This window comes from Parasteatoda tepidariorum, chromosome 4 (genome assembly GCF_043381705.1).
Source record: "Parasteatoda tepidariorum isolate YZ-2023 chromosome 4, CAS_Ptep_4.0, whole genome shotgun sequence".
Classification (NCBI taxonomy): domain Eukaryota; kingdom Metazoa; phylum Arthropoda; class Arachnida; order Araneae; family Theridiidae; genus Parasteatoda; species Parasteatoda tepidariorum.
Window position 1 is genome coordinate 84,729,779 of NC_092207.1, and position 17,476 is coordinate 84,747,254.

The window sequence follows — 17,476 nt, forward strand, 5'->3', positions numbered from 1 at the left end:
AAATTTGTTTCAAAACCTTTTGTTACAGATCTTGCAAGTTCTTAACATTTAATGAAACTATTAACAATAAAAACCTTGTCCTGAAACATATATTTTAATTGCAAATAAATTTACAGCAAGTTTCAAAATATAATTTGCACAGTAATATTATTATTGCATTTTTAATAGAACACAAAATAGCAGTAATTATGTATATCCATAATGACAAGAGAAAATAAGGATACATTAAGCTATTTAAAAAAATTCAGCATATGATAAAGAAATGTACACACTAATGAGTTAAAAAGGATGATACGTATTTACTACAAAATATTGCTTTTATTATACATTTAGGTTTTATAATATATATTAAATTTCATAGGAACTGCTTGTTATAGAAATTTTAAACAAACAATAATAAAAATTAAGCTCTAATTGTTATTAAGCTCTAATTATTGAGTAGAAACATTAAACACAAAATTTCTCCAGTTTCATAAAAATTTGTGACAAAAATCATAAGACTTAATACAAATCCTTTGCTAATTTTTAAGCAAACTACGAATATTTTAATTGCAAATACATTATTAACTTTTTTGCCTTTATGTTTAGTTACCAATGTTAAAATTACATCATTTTAAGGGTTTTTTTTGTAAAATGTGTGTTTTATAATAATCATTGTTTATACAGATTTTTAGACTTCTTGCCAGAAGTGAAGTATACACATTAACTATATGCAAATTAAAAATACAAGGTGCGGTAAACAAAACTTGGAAAAAGTTACTGCATCATAGAGTAGAAATTAAGTAATTTCTCTTAAATTTGTATGTTCACCTCTTTTTGTCTAGCACTTTAGTTATTAAATAGTTTATAATATATTTCTCAGTTTACGTATAGTTTTTTTTTTGGCTTTTGTTGCAATGTCTAGCAAAAGATTTTTTAAAGTTGTTTTAAGATAGGAAAGCAATAGTGTGAAATCATTCTTTTTCTCTGTACACAAAAGTTTGGACTCTCTAAAACAATCACTTTGGTGGGAATGGGATAGATAAAATGGGACAGATAGAATGAGACAGATAAATGGGATAGAATAGTAAATAAACTTGCAGCCTATTGCTGAAAATTTCAATAAAAATGTGCATCGCTGTGAAAGGCAGCCACTTTGAAACCAATTAAATTTATTTATTAGTATAAGTCTACTTCTTTTATTATTTGTTATATTTTGTAAATTTATTTATTTTTAATAAAGTTACATTAAAAATTGCTTGTCCAGGTTTTATTTCACCGCACCCTGTGAGGGAAACAAAGAGCGTAACCAACTTTTTTTTCACTATTTATCACATTTTTTTCATTCAGTCAAACAGATTTTGATGTCAACATCCTCTTATTCATGCATTTAAAAGTGCTTCCGTTTTTATCTTGGTAAAATATTAACTTGTGATCTATTATATATATATATACTAATTGTGACTTACTTTTTGACAAGGGTTCTAAAAATATAGAATAAGAGTAGATATTGTGGAACACCCTGTATTTCTTACTCAAAACTCTTCCATTCATTTATCATGAAAATTATATTGTGATTGAGGAAAATATATATTTTAATACATATAATAAGTGTACAAATAAAAGTTTAGTAAAAATAATATAGTAAGCATATAAATGGTAAAATGAATGAAATGAATTTCAAAACTACTTAGATACTATTAGACATGTTTAATTTGCTATTTGTAAAAAAAGTGTCAAATAACTTTCTTTTTACTCATTATTTAATGTATACTATTATAGTTACTATAGGTGTTTGTTTCAGTATTTTTCAGTTAGCCGGAAGGTTCTGTATGTAAGCTGCCATTTATTTAAAAAAAAATTTCAAAGTTTCCAGTACAGGAAATTAGAAAATTCTTACCATTCAAAAATTTTATTCTTTAAGAGGGGATTAAAAAAAAAGCAGTTTGTAAAATCAAACTAAAAGGATGACAGATATTATTTAATTTAATTAATAATGAATTGCTTTTTCTTTTCACTGGAAGTGATACAATTTCACAAACAGTTTTTTGTTCTGCTTGCTTTAACAAGTTATAAGAGCTTTGAATTATTATTTTGCAATAATAAAGCAAAATTTCAATTTTACATAATTCTTTACATTGAAACATGCTGCAATATGTAGCTTCAGGGCTTCCTTCAGGTTGAAAAGAGATTCTGTTTTTTCTATGTTAACTCATAGCAAATTATACTTTTATATTAAGCAACTGATTAATATTTTCTAATTTTCTTTCATTCAATGAAATGTTTGCTATTAAAACAAGATGCAAAACTTGGAAGAAATATTAATAACCTTAACTTTTAGAAAATTTCCAAAATATTCCTAACCTATTAAATTTGGCACCTAAAATAAAACGAAAAATATTTAAATATTTTTTTTGAAAATTAGATACACTTGTTAAAATTAATAATTAACTAAGCAACGAAATTGAAATCAGGTAATTCATCATGGAAGAAGTGGAAACCTCTTTCTTTGTAAAGAAGACCTTTAACCTCACCTTGATGTTAAAAAGTAAAGTAATAAAGCTAAAATAAAATGTCATATAGCTAAATACTTTTTCAATTTTTACTTAAAAAAAAATTTGCAGACAATTAAAAACTACAAACCAGGAAAAGAACAGACAGCATGTAATATGGCAGTTTCCAGACTTGAGATTATTATTAAACATTTATTGAAAAGTTTTATTTCTTGTTAAATATCACATTTCTTTGATATTTAAGTAATAATTGTTGTCTCTTTAGCAGGGTATATTTTTGTAAAAATTTATTTTTTTATGTGCCCAGTGAGTAAAAATCAGAAAGAGTAACAGTGTTATTATTTTTTGTAACTTTTTATTTACTTACCTTTTTTTCTATTTTAAGCTGTTTGACCAAACATTCTTTAGTTTTTTTTTAATAAATATATATTCAAATTAGAAAACTGACAAAACACCATGTGAAATGTACATTTTGTCGTATTTAAGAAAAGAGTATATGATTACCATGTAATTTAAAATAGCTAATTAACCAATACTTAAGCAAACATGCGCATATTATGAATAAAATATGTCCCAATTTTTTTTTTCTCCAAAAAAAGCATCTTCTCAGAAGACATATTCAGCAATATCTAGGAAAATGGCATTTTATAAATATATGTTCACGATAATGAAACAAATAAACAAAGTTCTTTTTTTTTTTAAAATAAAAAAAGTATCACTGCATTATGAAAGGCATTTTCTTTTACTTTGTTAAAAAAAAGAATGTTACTTTTCTTCACTAGAAAGTGGCAGAGGCACTTTGAATATTTCTTCCCATGGACTTTTAACGGCACTAATGAGTGAAAAAAGTGAGGATTTTGTCTCTGTTTTAATTGTCCAGTCACAATTTTCAGATGAAGATTCATTAATGAAGTTCATTTCTATACTCCTTAGGTCATTTTTTAGTTCCTGGAAAAGAAGTAATAGCTTGAATAGTGCTTTAGAAACATTTAACAATCGATCAAATGAATTATTTAAAAACAGAAAACACGAAATTTTAAAATTAATAAATATACAAATAATGCAGCAAGATTATCATGTAAAAATTGTATCAAAATTCATGTGACATTAGTATTTTGCACCATTTGTGCAATAAAATGCTTTGACAAAAAAAAAAAAAAAAANAAAAAAAAAAAAAAAAAAAAAAAATACAGAAAGAAATTTGCAGTGGTAACAGGTGGTTCTTATTTCAGGAATTTAAAGAAAAACCCAAAGATAGAGAAGAATTGAAAGAGAAATCAAAGTGCTGTATAAAACTTTAATTCAGCCACGAATATTAGTAAAGATATTATAATATATCTGTATGTATTAGTTTCCATGTTGAGCAAATTTGCAACATTATTTAGTCATTTNTTATTATTTGTTATATTTTGTAAATTTATTTATTTTTAATAAAGTTACATTAAAAATTGCTTGTCCAGGTTTTATTTCACCGCACCCTGTGAGGGAAACAAAGAGCGTAACCAACTTTTTTTTCACTATTTATCACATTTTTTTCATTCAGTCAAACAGATTTTGATGTCAACATCCTCTTATTCATGCATTTAAAAGTGCTTCCGTTTTTATCTTGGTAAAATATTAACTTGTGATCTATTATATATATATATACTAATTGTGACTTACTTTTTGACAAGGGTTCTAAAAATATAGAATAAGAGTAGATATTGTGGAACACCCTGTATTTCTTACTCAAAACTCTTCCATTCATTTATCATGAAAATTATATTGCAATCGAGGAAAAAATACATTTTAGTACAAATAATAAGTGTACAAATAAAAGTTTAGTAAAAATAATATAGTAAGCATATAAATAGTAAAATGAATGAAATGAATTTCAAAACTACTTAGATACTATTAGACATGTTTAATTTTCTATTTGTAAAAAAAGTGCCAAATAACTTTCTTTTTACTCATTATTTAATGTATACTATTATAGTTACTATAGGTGTTTGTTTCAGTATTTTTCAGTTAGCCGGAAGGTTCTGTATGTAAGCTGCCATTTATTTAAAAAAAAATTTCAAAGTTTCCAGTACAGGAAATTAGAAAATTCTTACCATTCAAAAATTTTATTCTTTAAGAGGGGATTAAAAAAAAAGCAGTTTGTAAAATCAAACTAAAAGGATGACAGATATTATTTAATTTAATTAGTAATGAATTGCCTTTTCTTTTCACTGGAAGTGATACAATTTCACAAACAGTTGTTTGCTTTGCTTGCTTTAACAAGTTATAAGAGCTTTGAATTATTATTTTGCAATAATAAAACAAAACTTCAATTCTACATAATTCTTCACATTGAAACATGCTGCAATATGAAGCTTCTGGGCTTTCTTCAGGTTGAAAAGAGATTCTGTTTTTTCTATGTTAAGTCATAGCAAATTATACTTTTATATTAAGCACCTGATTAATATTTTCGATTTTTTTTTGTTTCCTTTCATTCAATGAAATGTTTGCTATTAAAACAAGATGCCAAACTTGTAAGCATTATTAATCTTAACTTTTAGAAAATTTCCGAAATATTCCTAACCTATTAAATTTGGCCCTTAAAATAAAATTAAACGAAAAATATTTAAATATTTTTTTTTGAAAATTAGATACACTTGTTAAAATTAATAATTAACTAAACAACGAAATTGAAATCAGGTAATTCATCATGGAAGAAGAGGAAACCTCTTTCTTTGTAAAGAAGACCTTTAACCTTACCTTGATGTTAAAAAGTAAAGTAATAAAGTTAAAATAAAATGTCCTATAGCTAAATACTTTTTCAATTTTTACTTAAAAAAAAAAAAACACACACACACACACACACACAGACAATTAAAAACTACAAACCAGGAAAAGAACAGACAGCATGTAATATGGCAGTTTCCAGACTTGAGATTATTATTAAACATTTATTGAAAAGTTTTATTTCTTGTTAAATATCACATTTCTTTGATATTTAAGTAATAATTGTTGTCTCTTTAGCAGAGTATATTTTGGTTAAAATTAATTTTATATATTTGGTTAAAATTAATTTTATATGTTATTTCTTGTTAAATATCACATTTCTTTGATATTTAAGTAATAATTGTTGTCTCTTTAGCAGAGTATATTTTGGTTAAAATTAATTTTATATATTTGGTTAAAATTAATTTTATATGATATTTCTTGTTAAATATCACATTTCTTTGATATTTAAGTAATAATTGTTGTCTCTTTAGCAGAGAATATTTTGGTTAAAATTAATTTTTTTATGTGCCCAGTGAGTAAAAATCAGAAAGAGTATTATTACCTTTTTTTCAATTTTAAGCTGTTTGACCAAACATTCTTTATAGTTTTTTTTTTATAAATATATATTCAAATTAGATAATTGACAAAACACCATGTGAAATGAACATTTAGTCTTATTTAAGAAAAGAGTATATGATTACCATGCAATTTAAAATAGCAAATTAACAAATACTTAAGCAAACATGCACATATTATGAATAAAATATGTCCCAATTTTTTTTCTCTCCACAAAAAGCATCTTCTCAGAAGACATATTCACCAATATCTAGGAAAATGGCATTTTATAAATATATGTTCATAATAATGAAACAAATAAAAAAATTTCTTTTTTTTTTTTTAAATAAAAAAAGTATCACTGCATTATGAAAGGCATTTTTTGTTTTGTTAAAAGAATGTTACTTTTCTTCACTAGAAAGTGGCAGAGGCACTTTGAATATTTCCTCCCACGGACTTTTAACGGCACTAATGAGTGAAAAAAGTGAGGATTTTGTCTCTGTTTTAATTGTCCAGTCACAATTTTCAGATGAAGAATCATTAATGAAATTCATTTCTATACTCCTTAGGTCATTTTTCAGTTCCTGAAAAAGAAATAATGGCTTGAATAGTACTTTAGAAACATTTAACAATCAATCAAAAAAATGAATTATTTAAAAACAGAAAACAAGATATTTTAAAATTGATAAATACAAAAATAATGCAGCAAGATAATCATGTAAAAATTGTATCAAAATTCATGTGATATTAGTATTTTGAACCATTTGTGCAATAAAATGTTTTGACAAAAAAATAAATAAATAAAAATACAGTAAGAAATTCGCAGTGGTAACTGGTGGTTCTTATCTCAGGAATTAAAAGAGAAACCCAAAGATAGAAGAATTTAAACGATAGAAGATAAACCAAAGTGCTATATAAAACTTTAATTCAGCCATAAATATTAGTAAAGTAATAATAAGTTCAGCCACAAATATTAGTAAAGTTATTACAGTACAGAACCCGTTATCCGGAAATCAGAAAACCGGAAAACCAAAAAACCGGAACGAAATTCGTAAATTTTCCCACCATTTTTTTTAAAAAAAATGTTTTTTTCCTCATAAGATTTTAGGATTTTTCTTTCTTTTTTGAAAGATTTTTAACTTACCATCATTTTGGAAATAATCATTAGTGTATTACTTCATCGTTTTTTCTTCTTTTTAAGATTATTTCCAAATAATTTTTTTTTTCAGTTGGGTTTAACAATAAAAAAACGGCTTTTTGTAGCGATTCAGAAAACCGGAAAAATCAGTTATCCGGAATAGCGATGGTCCCGATCGTTCCGGATAATCAGTTCCCTACTGTACAATATATCAGTAAATATTAGTAAAAATATCAATAAAATTCAACCACATTTATACATAATGGTTATTGAAAATTTTCACAGAAATGTGTCGATAAGCCAGAAAAACTTTAGAGTTCATTTATCTGACATGCTATTTCATATATAACTCTATATTGTATAATTTCTGAATCAATATAAAAATTTGAAAAAACAAAATTCTCTATAGAAACACAATTTTTTTAATTATTAATCTGTGTTTTTCAGCATAAATACTTCTTGTGAGATTTTTTTTATTTTTAAATCCTGTATCTTGTACAGGAAACAAGTATGATATAATAAGTCATTATAAAATATTAAACACAATAGTGTATCAATACATAAGAAATTTAAAAAAAAAAAAATTAAAATAACAAGAACCATAATATGGCTGCCAACATTTGCACATTATGAAAAATATTACATATATAGAGAATTTCAGAGATTTTTATAATCAATGAAAGAGAAAAATGTAAAAGCAATATTATATTTATAGCTTGAAATTTAAATTATTTACACTATTTTATGTTTTCAATTTTATATTATATATACTTGGATTAAATATTCTTCATTATAATTTTTTAACAGTTATAAATATTGATTTAATATAATTAGTTAAATAATTACAGTATCAGTGAATTATAAAAATTAATTAACTAATCCTTGAATAATAAATATGCCTCAAATTTTCACAATGACGAAAAAAGTAAACCAATAAATGAAAAAAAATAAAGAAATAAATAAATAAAAGAGAAAAATATATTTTACTTATGGAAAATAATGAATAAAAATAATTTTTCTTAATCCTGTAACAATCAGTTAATTTTCAAGAAAACGGTCATAAAAGTGCCTATTTTTTTAAATCCCTGAAAATTTTATTAGTGCTGACATCTAGTTTAAAATAAACTAACTATCTAAAATTACCTTAAAAATATCCTGGTACTGCCATCTGGTGTGTAAAATGAGAAATAAAATGTTTCCCAGGCAAAAGAAATGAATTAGTTTCATTCTTATTGGCGCGTTACTACGGAACACTTCAGCCCAGAAATATCATGGGAACGAGAAATAGAGGGCGAAACCTCACCCCGTTATTTTCATGGGAGCGAGAAGGAAGGGGGTGAAGGAAAAAAAATAGATATCCCACAATTTAAAAGAATTCAGAAGTAATAACATAAATGAAAGAAAATTAATTAATGATGATTTAAATTAAAACTGACTTACAAATGATAGTTACTCATAAATATACAATAATTGTGTTAATTTTTAATTAATGCATACTCACAAAATAATTTAATATATTTATTATAATTTTATAGTAACACTAATTGAAAATATTTAATAATGATATTTATATGTGATTGACTCCTTTAAGCAAAAACTTACCAAAGAAACAAGGTCAGATATTTTTTGATGATCCAAAACAGTGTAGTGATATAAACATAAATTATTCAGATCTGTGCATGATTCTTGTTTTTTGTACAATATCCTCGCAACAAATATATCATTACTGGTGATGATAATACAAACTGGGTGGCTTGAGTCCTTCTCTGAAAGTAAATTGTTTTAAATAATCAAACAAAATCATTATTATCAAGATTGTAAATCTCATGGGACACATAAACATTCATTTTATCTTTTTTGTTTGATGCATTTCAGTTTAGCTATGAACTTATGCAATGACCTGATAAGCAGAGCATTTAACCAAAATAAAAGTCATTTACTTCAACATTTTAAGTGCAGTCAAACATTGATATCTTGAACTTAAAGGTAGAAAAGAAATTTGAGTTATCTAAAATTATGCAATAAAAACAGTAGAATATATAAAAAAAAGTTTTTTTTTGCACACTTAAGAAAGCAAAACAATATTTTTGCTAAAATATGTAAGATGCACAAGAGATTGATGATTTAAAAAAAAATATTCCATTATTTGTTTTGGAGAAGAGTATAACAATTTATTAATTATACTTTCTAAGTAGGTAATAAGTGTTTAGCCCACAAATTGGACTGACTTTCTACACATTTTCTTAAAGGATCCACAACAAATCAATAAAATTTCGTACTTCCTTCATCTTTTTCTTGTGATAATGAACCAGAAGCTTTATTTTGTAGAATAACATTACTTTAATTTTTAAAAATCATTGACAGTTTCTGCTCAAAAATTTGAATTTTTTTAAACATTTTCTTTTCTTTTTCCGTACATTTTCCCACTTTATTGATAATTTGGTACTTCATCACAATAGTTCAATTTCTATAATTAATGAAAATTGAATTATCCATTATTCAATTCGAATGGTACTATCCATAATTAAATTTCTATTTGTAAGCCATTTTGAACTGACAACTAGGGCTGCAAGTTTGTCGCGGGAAAAAAGACTTGAAATTCGGGGGAAATTTTGAAAATTACGCAGATTCTGAACATTAAAAAACTCTCTATATAAATGATGCAAAAGACAGAAATAGCGCAAATAATAAAAAGAAGCTTGGAAAATATACAACATAAGTATTTCTTTCAATTTCAAGCAATATTAATATTTTTATTTAAATGAACAGAATTTTGGTACAAAGTATTGTACATTGTCAGATTATTCTCATTTATGCTTCGTCTTTCATCACTTAATAAATTTTTATACTTAGAAAATGATCTTTTTGCTTCCACGCTGTTTGTAGGCATCGACAAACATCGAATTGCCAATTGTGGATAGCGTTTGGTCTTTGATTTCAAAAACTCAATAAATTTTCCTTCAGCAATGCACAATTCCTTGACCATTGATTTGTAAGAAGTAATTGTTGTGAAAGCTCAAACATTCTACATTCAAACTACTAGTTACAAAATCCTTATGTCCCTTTCATTTAAGAAACCGATCCTTATTTAAGAAATCACAAGAAGGGGCTTCCAGGAAATATTGCTTGGATATGTAGAAAGGCAGTAGAAATTTCATTGCCCAGTGCAATAGTCTGTGTTACAATTTTTCTGTCAAAGATTTGATTTATAACATATTCCTTCTTTTGTGATTCCAAATTCCTTTGTCTCTATCAGTCTCTTACCCTCCCTAAGTGTAGAAAGACCACCTTACATGGCAATATTGTGATTATCTTTTATCTGTGAACTATTTTCTTGTCATTTTGCTATTGATTCACTCTAAATATTTAACCAATTTTTCATGTTCAATTTAAGGCTTCAGGAAAGTAAAAAATTCTGATAAATAAAAATAATAAACTAAAAAAAAAAAAAATTCAAATTTTAAGCAATTTTTGCTGATTACATAGTAAACTTTGAGGGTTGGTGATCATCAGTGAATAGGGATGAAGGCTATTAGTGTTGGTAAAATCTCTTTTAACAAATATTCAATCAATCAATGCAAATCATTCACATCACATTAGTCCAGGGGTGTCAAACTCGCGGCCCGAGAAGAACATTTTTGCGGCCCAGTCAATACATCCGAAGCAAAGTAAAAATAAAATAGAAATGTGAATTAGAAACGAAACCAGCATATTAAACTATAATATACTTCATTTATAAACTATACGGATCATTTTAAATTGTCCGCGCGAAAATGTAAAATTCTAATTGGCTGAAATGGAGTCCGTTTCACACTAAGCTATCAATTAGATAGTACATAATCAGGTTTATCCTATTATAGCAAGGTAAGTTGGTTATCTTGCTCCAAGGTTCTCAATCAATTCTGGGATTTGAAAGAAAAAATATGTAAGTTTTTACAAACTATAATCAAGATACAAGCTTGTTCTCCGATCAGATATGGTTGCAAGATTTATCTTTTATGGTTGATATAACCAAACACTTATCCGATCTAAATTTATTGTTACAAGGCAAGGATCAGATCATTACGAACATGTTTGACATAATTAAAGCATTCACATGTAAACTATTTCTTTGGGAGAGGCAACTGAAAAATGAAGATTTAACGCACTTTCCAACGTGCAACAAGAACAAATCTAGTTTAGATGATACTGCATCGTATCAAAAATACGCAGAAAAAAATTCAAAATCTTAGAACAGAATTTGAAACAAGGTTTAAAGTTTTTAATTCCTTGGAAGACAAATTTTGTTTGTTTTCAACGATTTTCTCAATAAATATAGACTAATACCCAGTTATATGCAAATGGAAGTGATTGAGATTCAGTGCGACTCAAATTTGAAGGCAAAATTCATTGAAGTGGGTGTGCCTGAATTTCACGAATATTTGCCAGCAAGGTTTGAAAATACTCGAAAATTTGAGTATGAAATTATTTCCATGTTTGGAAGTACTTATCAGTGAGAGCAATTATTTTCTGTTATGAATGGAAATAAATCTCCTGTCCGAAACCGCATTAATAACGGTCACGTTGGGTCAATTTTGAAAGTAGTCTCAGCCAATAAAATTTCTCCCAAAATAGAAAAGATAATAGCCGAGAAGAGATGTCAAGTATCAGGACCTAAACAATAATTTAACTTTATATATGCTTATTAGAATTCAAAATAAAAATATATGTTTCTATGAACATTGATTTTTTTTTTTTTTTTTGCGGCCCACCCAAAGTTAAGCACTGTTTATTTGGCCCAAGTTAGCTTTTGAGTTGGACACCCCTGCATTAGTCCATGTCTTTATTATCTATTTTGTTATAGTCCCTTTAAAAACTTTGAGGACATTGCATCCTTTTATTTTACAGTTTATGTAGGGCTTCCCTAGCATACTTTTAAATAGCTTTTCATTTTTGAAATTTTTTGATCTCAAGAATTTTTTTTTTTTTTTTTTTTNTATTTAAAAAAGCTTTTCTATTTGTTGCAAAAAATTTGAATTGTTCAGGGAATCATAAAAAAATTATCAATGGAAGTTTTTTCTAAGTGTTAAGCACAAAGTAATTGTTAAAAGAAAATTTTTCTCTTTCGAGCTATCGAAAAATTTGCGAATTTGTGAAACAAAAGTTAGAGTTAGCAAGTTTCAACTGTACTATGAGTTTTGAATGCATTGTTTGGAAAACTAAAAATTTTTCTGGTGAAAGAAGAAGAAAAAATTTACTGGGCATATATTATGTTGAATTTTCCTGTTTGATGCAATTTAGACCAGGTAAGAACTTTTCCAATCACTGGATAAATTAGAGATATAACCACCAGAAAATATCTTCTTCCAGGAAAATATGTGTTAAAAAAAATAAAAACAAAAACTTTGATATCTTTTGAACCAGCAACAAGATACAGTAGAAGCTTGGGGATGGATTACAAAGCGTGTTGGGATTATTTTAAACATTCACACTCATGTTATTATTACTCATTTCTTTGCAAAAATATTTAAAATACAGCATTTTAAAGTGCTGATCAAAAGCATCTAGATCTTGACACTGATATAAGCTTTGGAGAATCTCTTAATCGCGCTGTGCCACATCTAGGGTATCTGTTACATTTTAGATTTTAAAATTTATGACTTTTCATGATTTTCCATGACTAATTCCAAGAATTTTTCATGACTTAACAAAGTTACTATTTTCTCTGACAAAAACACAACAATAAATTTAAAAAAGCATTACTATAACATTAATTAAAATGATAGGTATAACCAAAACTGATATACTATGCATCTTCATATTTATAGATTTTAAATTTAAAAAACAGAGTAAAGAAAGAATTGAAACAATAAAATAGCTGAAAAAAAATAGAAAAGCAAAAAATAAATTTTTCTTCTCTTTCCCCCCCCGCAGAATCCTGTTCATCGGAAAGGAAAGAAATACTCCTAATTTTTCTGTTTTCCTTTCGGAATAAAAAAAATTCGGCAACAACTGGTTTGCTTCAGTTAGAATTTTAAATTGATAAAATAATAAAAATTCTTTAATCACAGAAGTTTAAAAGATAATTCGCTCTAGAAATTATGTTTTTTCTTTCATTTTTTGAAAGAACACCATATATTTTTAAAGAACATGATAAAAACATTTATATTCTAATAAAATATGACTGTGAGTGATGATTTTGTTATGAATTCAGATAATCGGGACAAAATAAAATTGGGGGGAAAAATTTTTAAAAATTTGATTTTTCGGCAATCTAAATCCATGACTTTTTTAAAAAAAATAGTTAAAATCATGAGATTTCATGACAAATTTTGTTCAACACTGACATTCATGACTTTCCAGGTGCACGGATACCCAGCACATCATTTATGGCAAGTATATTGAACGAGTTTAAAATAAATCTGATTGTTAATAAAACATTTTTAACTCGGCAAATTTTAAAAATTTTATTTTTAATTTTATATAGCTCATTAAATGTCATCTTGTACATACAAGCAGTATTTCAGCAAGAGAAACATTTTTTAGATAAAAAAAAAAAAAACTCATCACATTAAGAATTAATGTTCATATGAAACAAGTAACTTACCATGAACAGAACAGTCCCACCAAAATGCAAAGAGGTGCAATAACACTTCTGGCACTTCATCAGATTCTGTTACTGATGAAAAGACTGAACTTTGCAATTGCTTCAAAGTCTCTCTGGTAGATGAAAAGAACTCTACTTTGCCAAATTCAAACTGTTTATCATGTATCATTTCTGCAACAATGAATATTTATTATAAACTAATTGACAGAATTTTTTTCAACATCTACTTATTTTATATTTATCAATTTATCCTTTTCTCAGGTCCAAATCAGCCACTTTATAAATATTAAATAAATGAAAATGCAAATAAAATTGATAAAATAACAATAATAAAAAATTGTTTTTAACAAAGAACTTCCTTACCCGTCAAGAGAGAAGAGAAACAATTACATATGTCAGCATCTCTTATTAATAAAGTGAACACAGATGATCCACAAGCAACAGATAACCCTTGATTTCCAAGAACAACTTTCACTTGCTTCAGTTGATTGAGTGGACAGGAATGGATTATTTGAATAGCTTTATCAACTGGTTCACTAGAAAAAGTATATTTTTAAGCTCAGAAATAATCAAACAGAAAAAAAAAAATCCTCAAAAATTAAGTCTTTTAAAAAATCTTATTATTTAAATATCTTAGATTCTTTTTATAAATAAGATACAATTCTTATTGAAACAAAAATTCCTATTTTTTAAAAAAAAGAAATGAAGTTGTTGTTTTAATAGTTGAAGGATGAATTGGGCAATTTTCCCCCTCTTAATATTTGTTGCTATGTAATTCAAAAAATAATTTTTTGAAAGCTGGAATTTTTTGAATAATTTCTGACTCTTCACAATTTGATTTTAAATGCTTATTTAATTATTCATCTGTTAGCCTTATAGAAAAATATACACAGAACATTAAACTTATTCTAAGTTCAAAATGGAATGGGTCAGCATGTATTTTGCTATATATCTCATTATTTCATGTAGGTTTAGGTATAAGGCACATTAAAAAAAAAAAAAAAAAAAAAAAAAAAAAAAAAAAAAAAAAAAAACGAGAGCATTTTAACAAATTTCTACTCATTATTTATATAAAAGGAAACTCAATCATCTATGAAACAAATGTATTAGTATAATTGAAAATTCAGAGTTCTGTTTAACCAAATATTTTTGTTAATTAAATCATGTAAAATGCTATTAAATATTTAGTGATCAAGTCCATGATATCTTTTTCAATAAACAAATTATGATTATATAAATGTCCTTCTACACACAAACAATCTGGGAAGGGTCACACTGGCACCTTCAGAATTTATAGGTATAGTGCAATATTCTATTTTTCCAGTGTTGACTTTCAATAAAAAATCAGACTAATTTGATTTTTTAAGTCAGATTTTTATGATTTTTTTTATTTAAATAGCTATTAATATTAAATTTTAATTTTTTACAATTTTATTTTAATAACTTATTAATTTTGCGATTTCTAAAGAAATTTTTCGAAAATACAAACAGCTTACAGCATATTTTCAAACCTAAAGATGCTTGTGAATTGTATAAATATAATTAAATAAATATATATGTAGTAATTTCTTATGTTGTAACACATATTTTTTAAGTTAGATGCATTTGAATGTATATAAATAATTTTTTTCTGGCCTAACAGTTATACACACATATTGATTAAATTAGTTAAAATTCTGCTGGGTAAATGTTTAGGGCAAAATCATTACTTCATCCAAGGCATTTTTTAATAATTCAGGTTAATGTTATACACTGTCACTATCTACTACCAAAACAACAATTTTGTGGAAATAAGAAAGGAAAAAAAGTCACATAGAAAGACAAAAATTGGGTTGAACAACATTTTAGAAAAAAAAAAAAAAAAAAGAAGAAAGATGCATAGAAAGAGAAAAATTGGGTTGAATAATATTTTAGACAATGGCATCACACTTAACTAGTGAGTGTGATAAGTGTCAAAGTGTTGAAGAAATTCTCAGGGTTCTTATAAGTTTTCAATTAAAACCAAAACTGTCCAAAAAATCAAATTACTTTTTTTATGTTAAAAACCCAGTTAAAAAAAATTCTCCTGAAATATGATTAATGAATGATGATATCATTTTTTTAAACATTTTCTTTTCTTTTTCCGTACATTTCCCCACTTTATTGATAATTTGGTACTTCATCACAATAGTTCAATTTCTATAATTATTGAAATTGAATTGAAATATGATTAATGAATTAAATGAAATAAAAAGAAAACAACAACCAGGAAAATTGACGAAATCTAGTAGTACAAATGTAAAACCTAGGAATTTTTTTTATATAAACCATGAAAAATTGACAAAATCAAGTAGTCGACATAAAAATCCATTAGCGTCAGCAGCTATAATTTAATAAAGTTTAGTTAATATTTTTATATATTACTTTTAGACAGCTGAATTTAATACCAAAATTACATATATATATATATTTCAAGTCAGAATAAGTAAAATATGAAAATATGCGAATAGAAAAATTAATTAAAAATGCTTTTATCGCTAGTTCTGAAAAATTAAAACATTTCAAAAATAGGTTAAAGGCAGTTTTGCTTACTTTTGCTGGATGCATAAGTCATAAAGTGGTAGGAATTTGATTATGTATAGTTTATGGGAAGATAGAGCAAACAATCCCTGGAATTCATCCCCAGTTGTTAAAGGAACTATTGAAGTCTGAAATATCAAAACAATATTTTTTAGATAACAATATTAATTATAATACATTGACAATAAATTATGTCTAAGGTGGAATTTATCTGGACCAAACAATAAATGTGTTAAGATGTTTTTTTGACTTAAATAATATTGCACAAAAAAAAATTGAGTTGAAAATATTATTCTAGACAAAAACTTTTGTTATGACTATATAGGACTATCAATTAATAAGGCTGACATTGATGGTGTTCTTAATATTATGGATTCTTGCATTTAGTTCATGTTTGAAAAAAAAAAAATATATTTACCTTTCTTTGATACTTTTTTTACTCGTAATTGGAAAGAATTTCTGACTACTTTTTTTTAAAAAAATATTGCTTAAGGTTTCACTCTCCCTTCATCTCATCCCCCTAATCAAAATATAGCTTTCTTTTGCATGTTTGCTTACCATGTGCCTTTAAAATTTGCTATAATTCTAATCTCCCAGATGAATAACTTTCTATTTAATCTTAAAGCTACCTCTGATGATCGTGCATTTTCTTCTAATATTATTGATTCTATCTACAGAAAATAATTAAACAATTTTACGAAATTAATCTTTTGATTGTTTATCCTTTAAAGAATCAGTCCATAAGTAACTAAGCTTCTTATTAAATTTGAGTATAAAGTAACTTTCTTCCCTGTAAAGAAACAGAATTTTACTGACTTATTGCTGATATTAACAGCTGGGGTATTTACTAAATTCCTTACCAGTGTGTATATTGGTCAACCTTTAACTTCATGTATATTGGTACCATTAAACTTCAACATGAAAGATATATCCAAAATCAAGATATTAAATAATCTTCCATAAACGTATATAGTTAAAAATTTTAATCATAGATTTGAGTTCTTGACTGATAAAATCATTCAATACGGTTCTTTAGCAACTGACCTCGACTTCTGGGAATCATATCATATTTTGAAAACTTCTAATAATTTAGTTAATGGAATTTATGGTATCATACTCATTCCTTATGTTTGGAATTGTATTTTAATTTAATTTCTACATCTTACACTCCTGGGCATCTCACCCAAACACACATCTGCTTTGTTATCTCCTTTCTTTATCTTATACAACAAATTCCCCTTTTTCTTATAGGCTATTCATATTTATCTCTCTTTTTATTCAGCCATTTTGTGTTGATTCTTGTTCTTAGAACTGAAACTATAGCATGTCTATTTATGTACTTTTATTTGTGATGATGAATATATGAATATGTAAAACACTATATGGACACTATAATTA

The 17,476-nt window shown here is 26.0% G+C and overlaps 1 protein-coding gene across 6 annotated transcripts in view; it reads right to left on the reverse strand.

The window, feature by feature from the left end:
* Positions 1 to 6: 6 nt before the first annotated feature.
* The window catches only part of LOC107456790 (serine/threonine-protein kinase 11-interacting protein), a 56,444-nt gene continuing 38,974 nt past the window's right edge, over positions 7 to 17,476 (reverse strand). For 2 of the 6 annotated variants that reach the window (XM_043042412.2, XM_043042410.2), the window contains exons 20-25: positions 16,091 to 16,206; positions 13,883 to 14,055; positions 13,520 to 13,690; positions 8,536 to 8,699; positions 6,201 to 6,379; positions 3,894 to 6,066 (exon numbers count right to left, since the gene is read on the reverse strand). In XM_043042412.2, the coding sequence (XP_042898346.1) occupies positions 6,057 to 6,066; positions 6,201 to 6,379; positions 8,536 to 8,699; positions 13,520 to 13,690; positions 13,883 to 14,055; positions 16,091 to 16,206 (813 nt within the window). In that variant the 3' untranslated portion in view covers positions 3,894 to 6,056. Of the gene's footprint in view, positions 3,441 to 3,893; positions 6,067 to 6,122; positions 6,380 to 8,535; positions 8,700 to 13,519; positions 13,691 to 13,882; positions 14,056 to 16,090; positions 16,207 to 17,476 lie in introns of those variants that run through there. The other 4 variants (XM_071180133.1, XM_043042413.2, XM_043042409.2 and 1 more) reach the window with 3 other exon arrangements.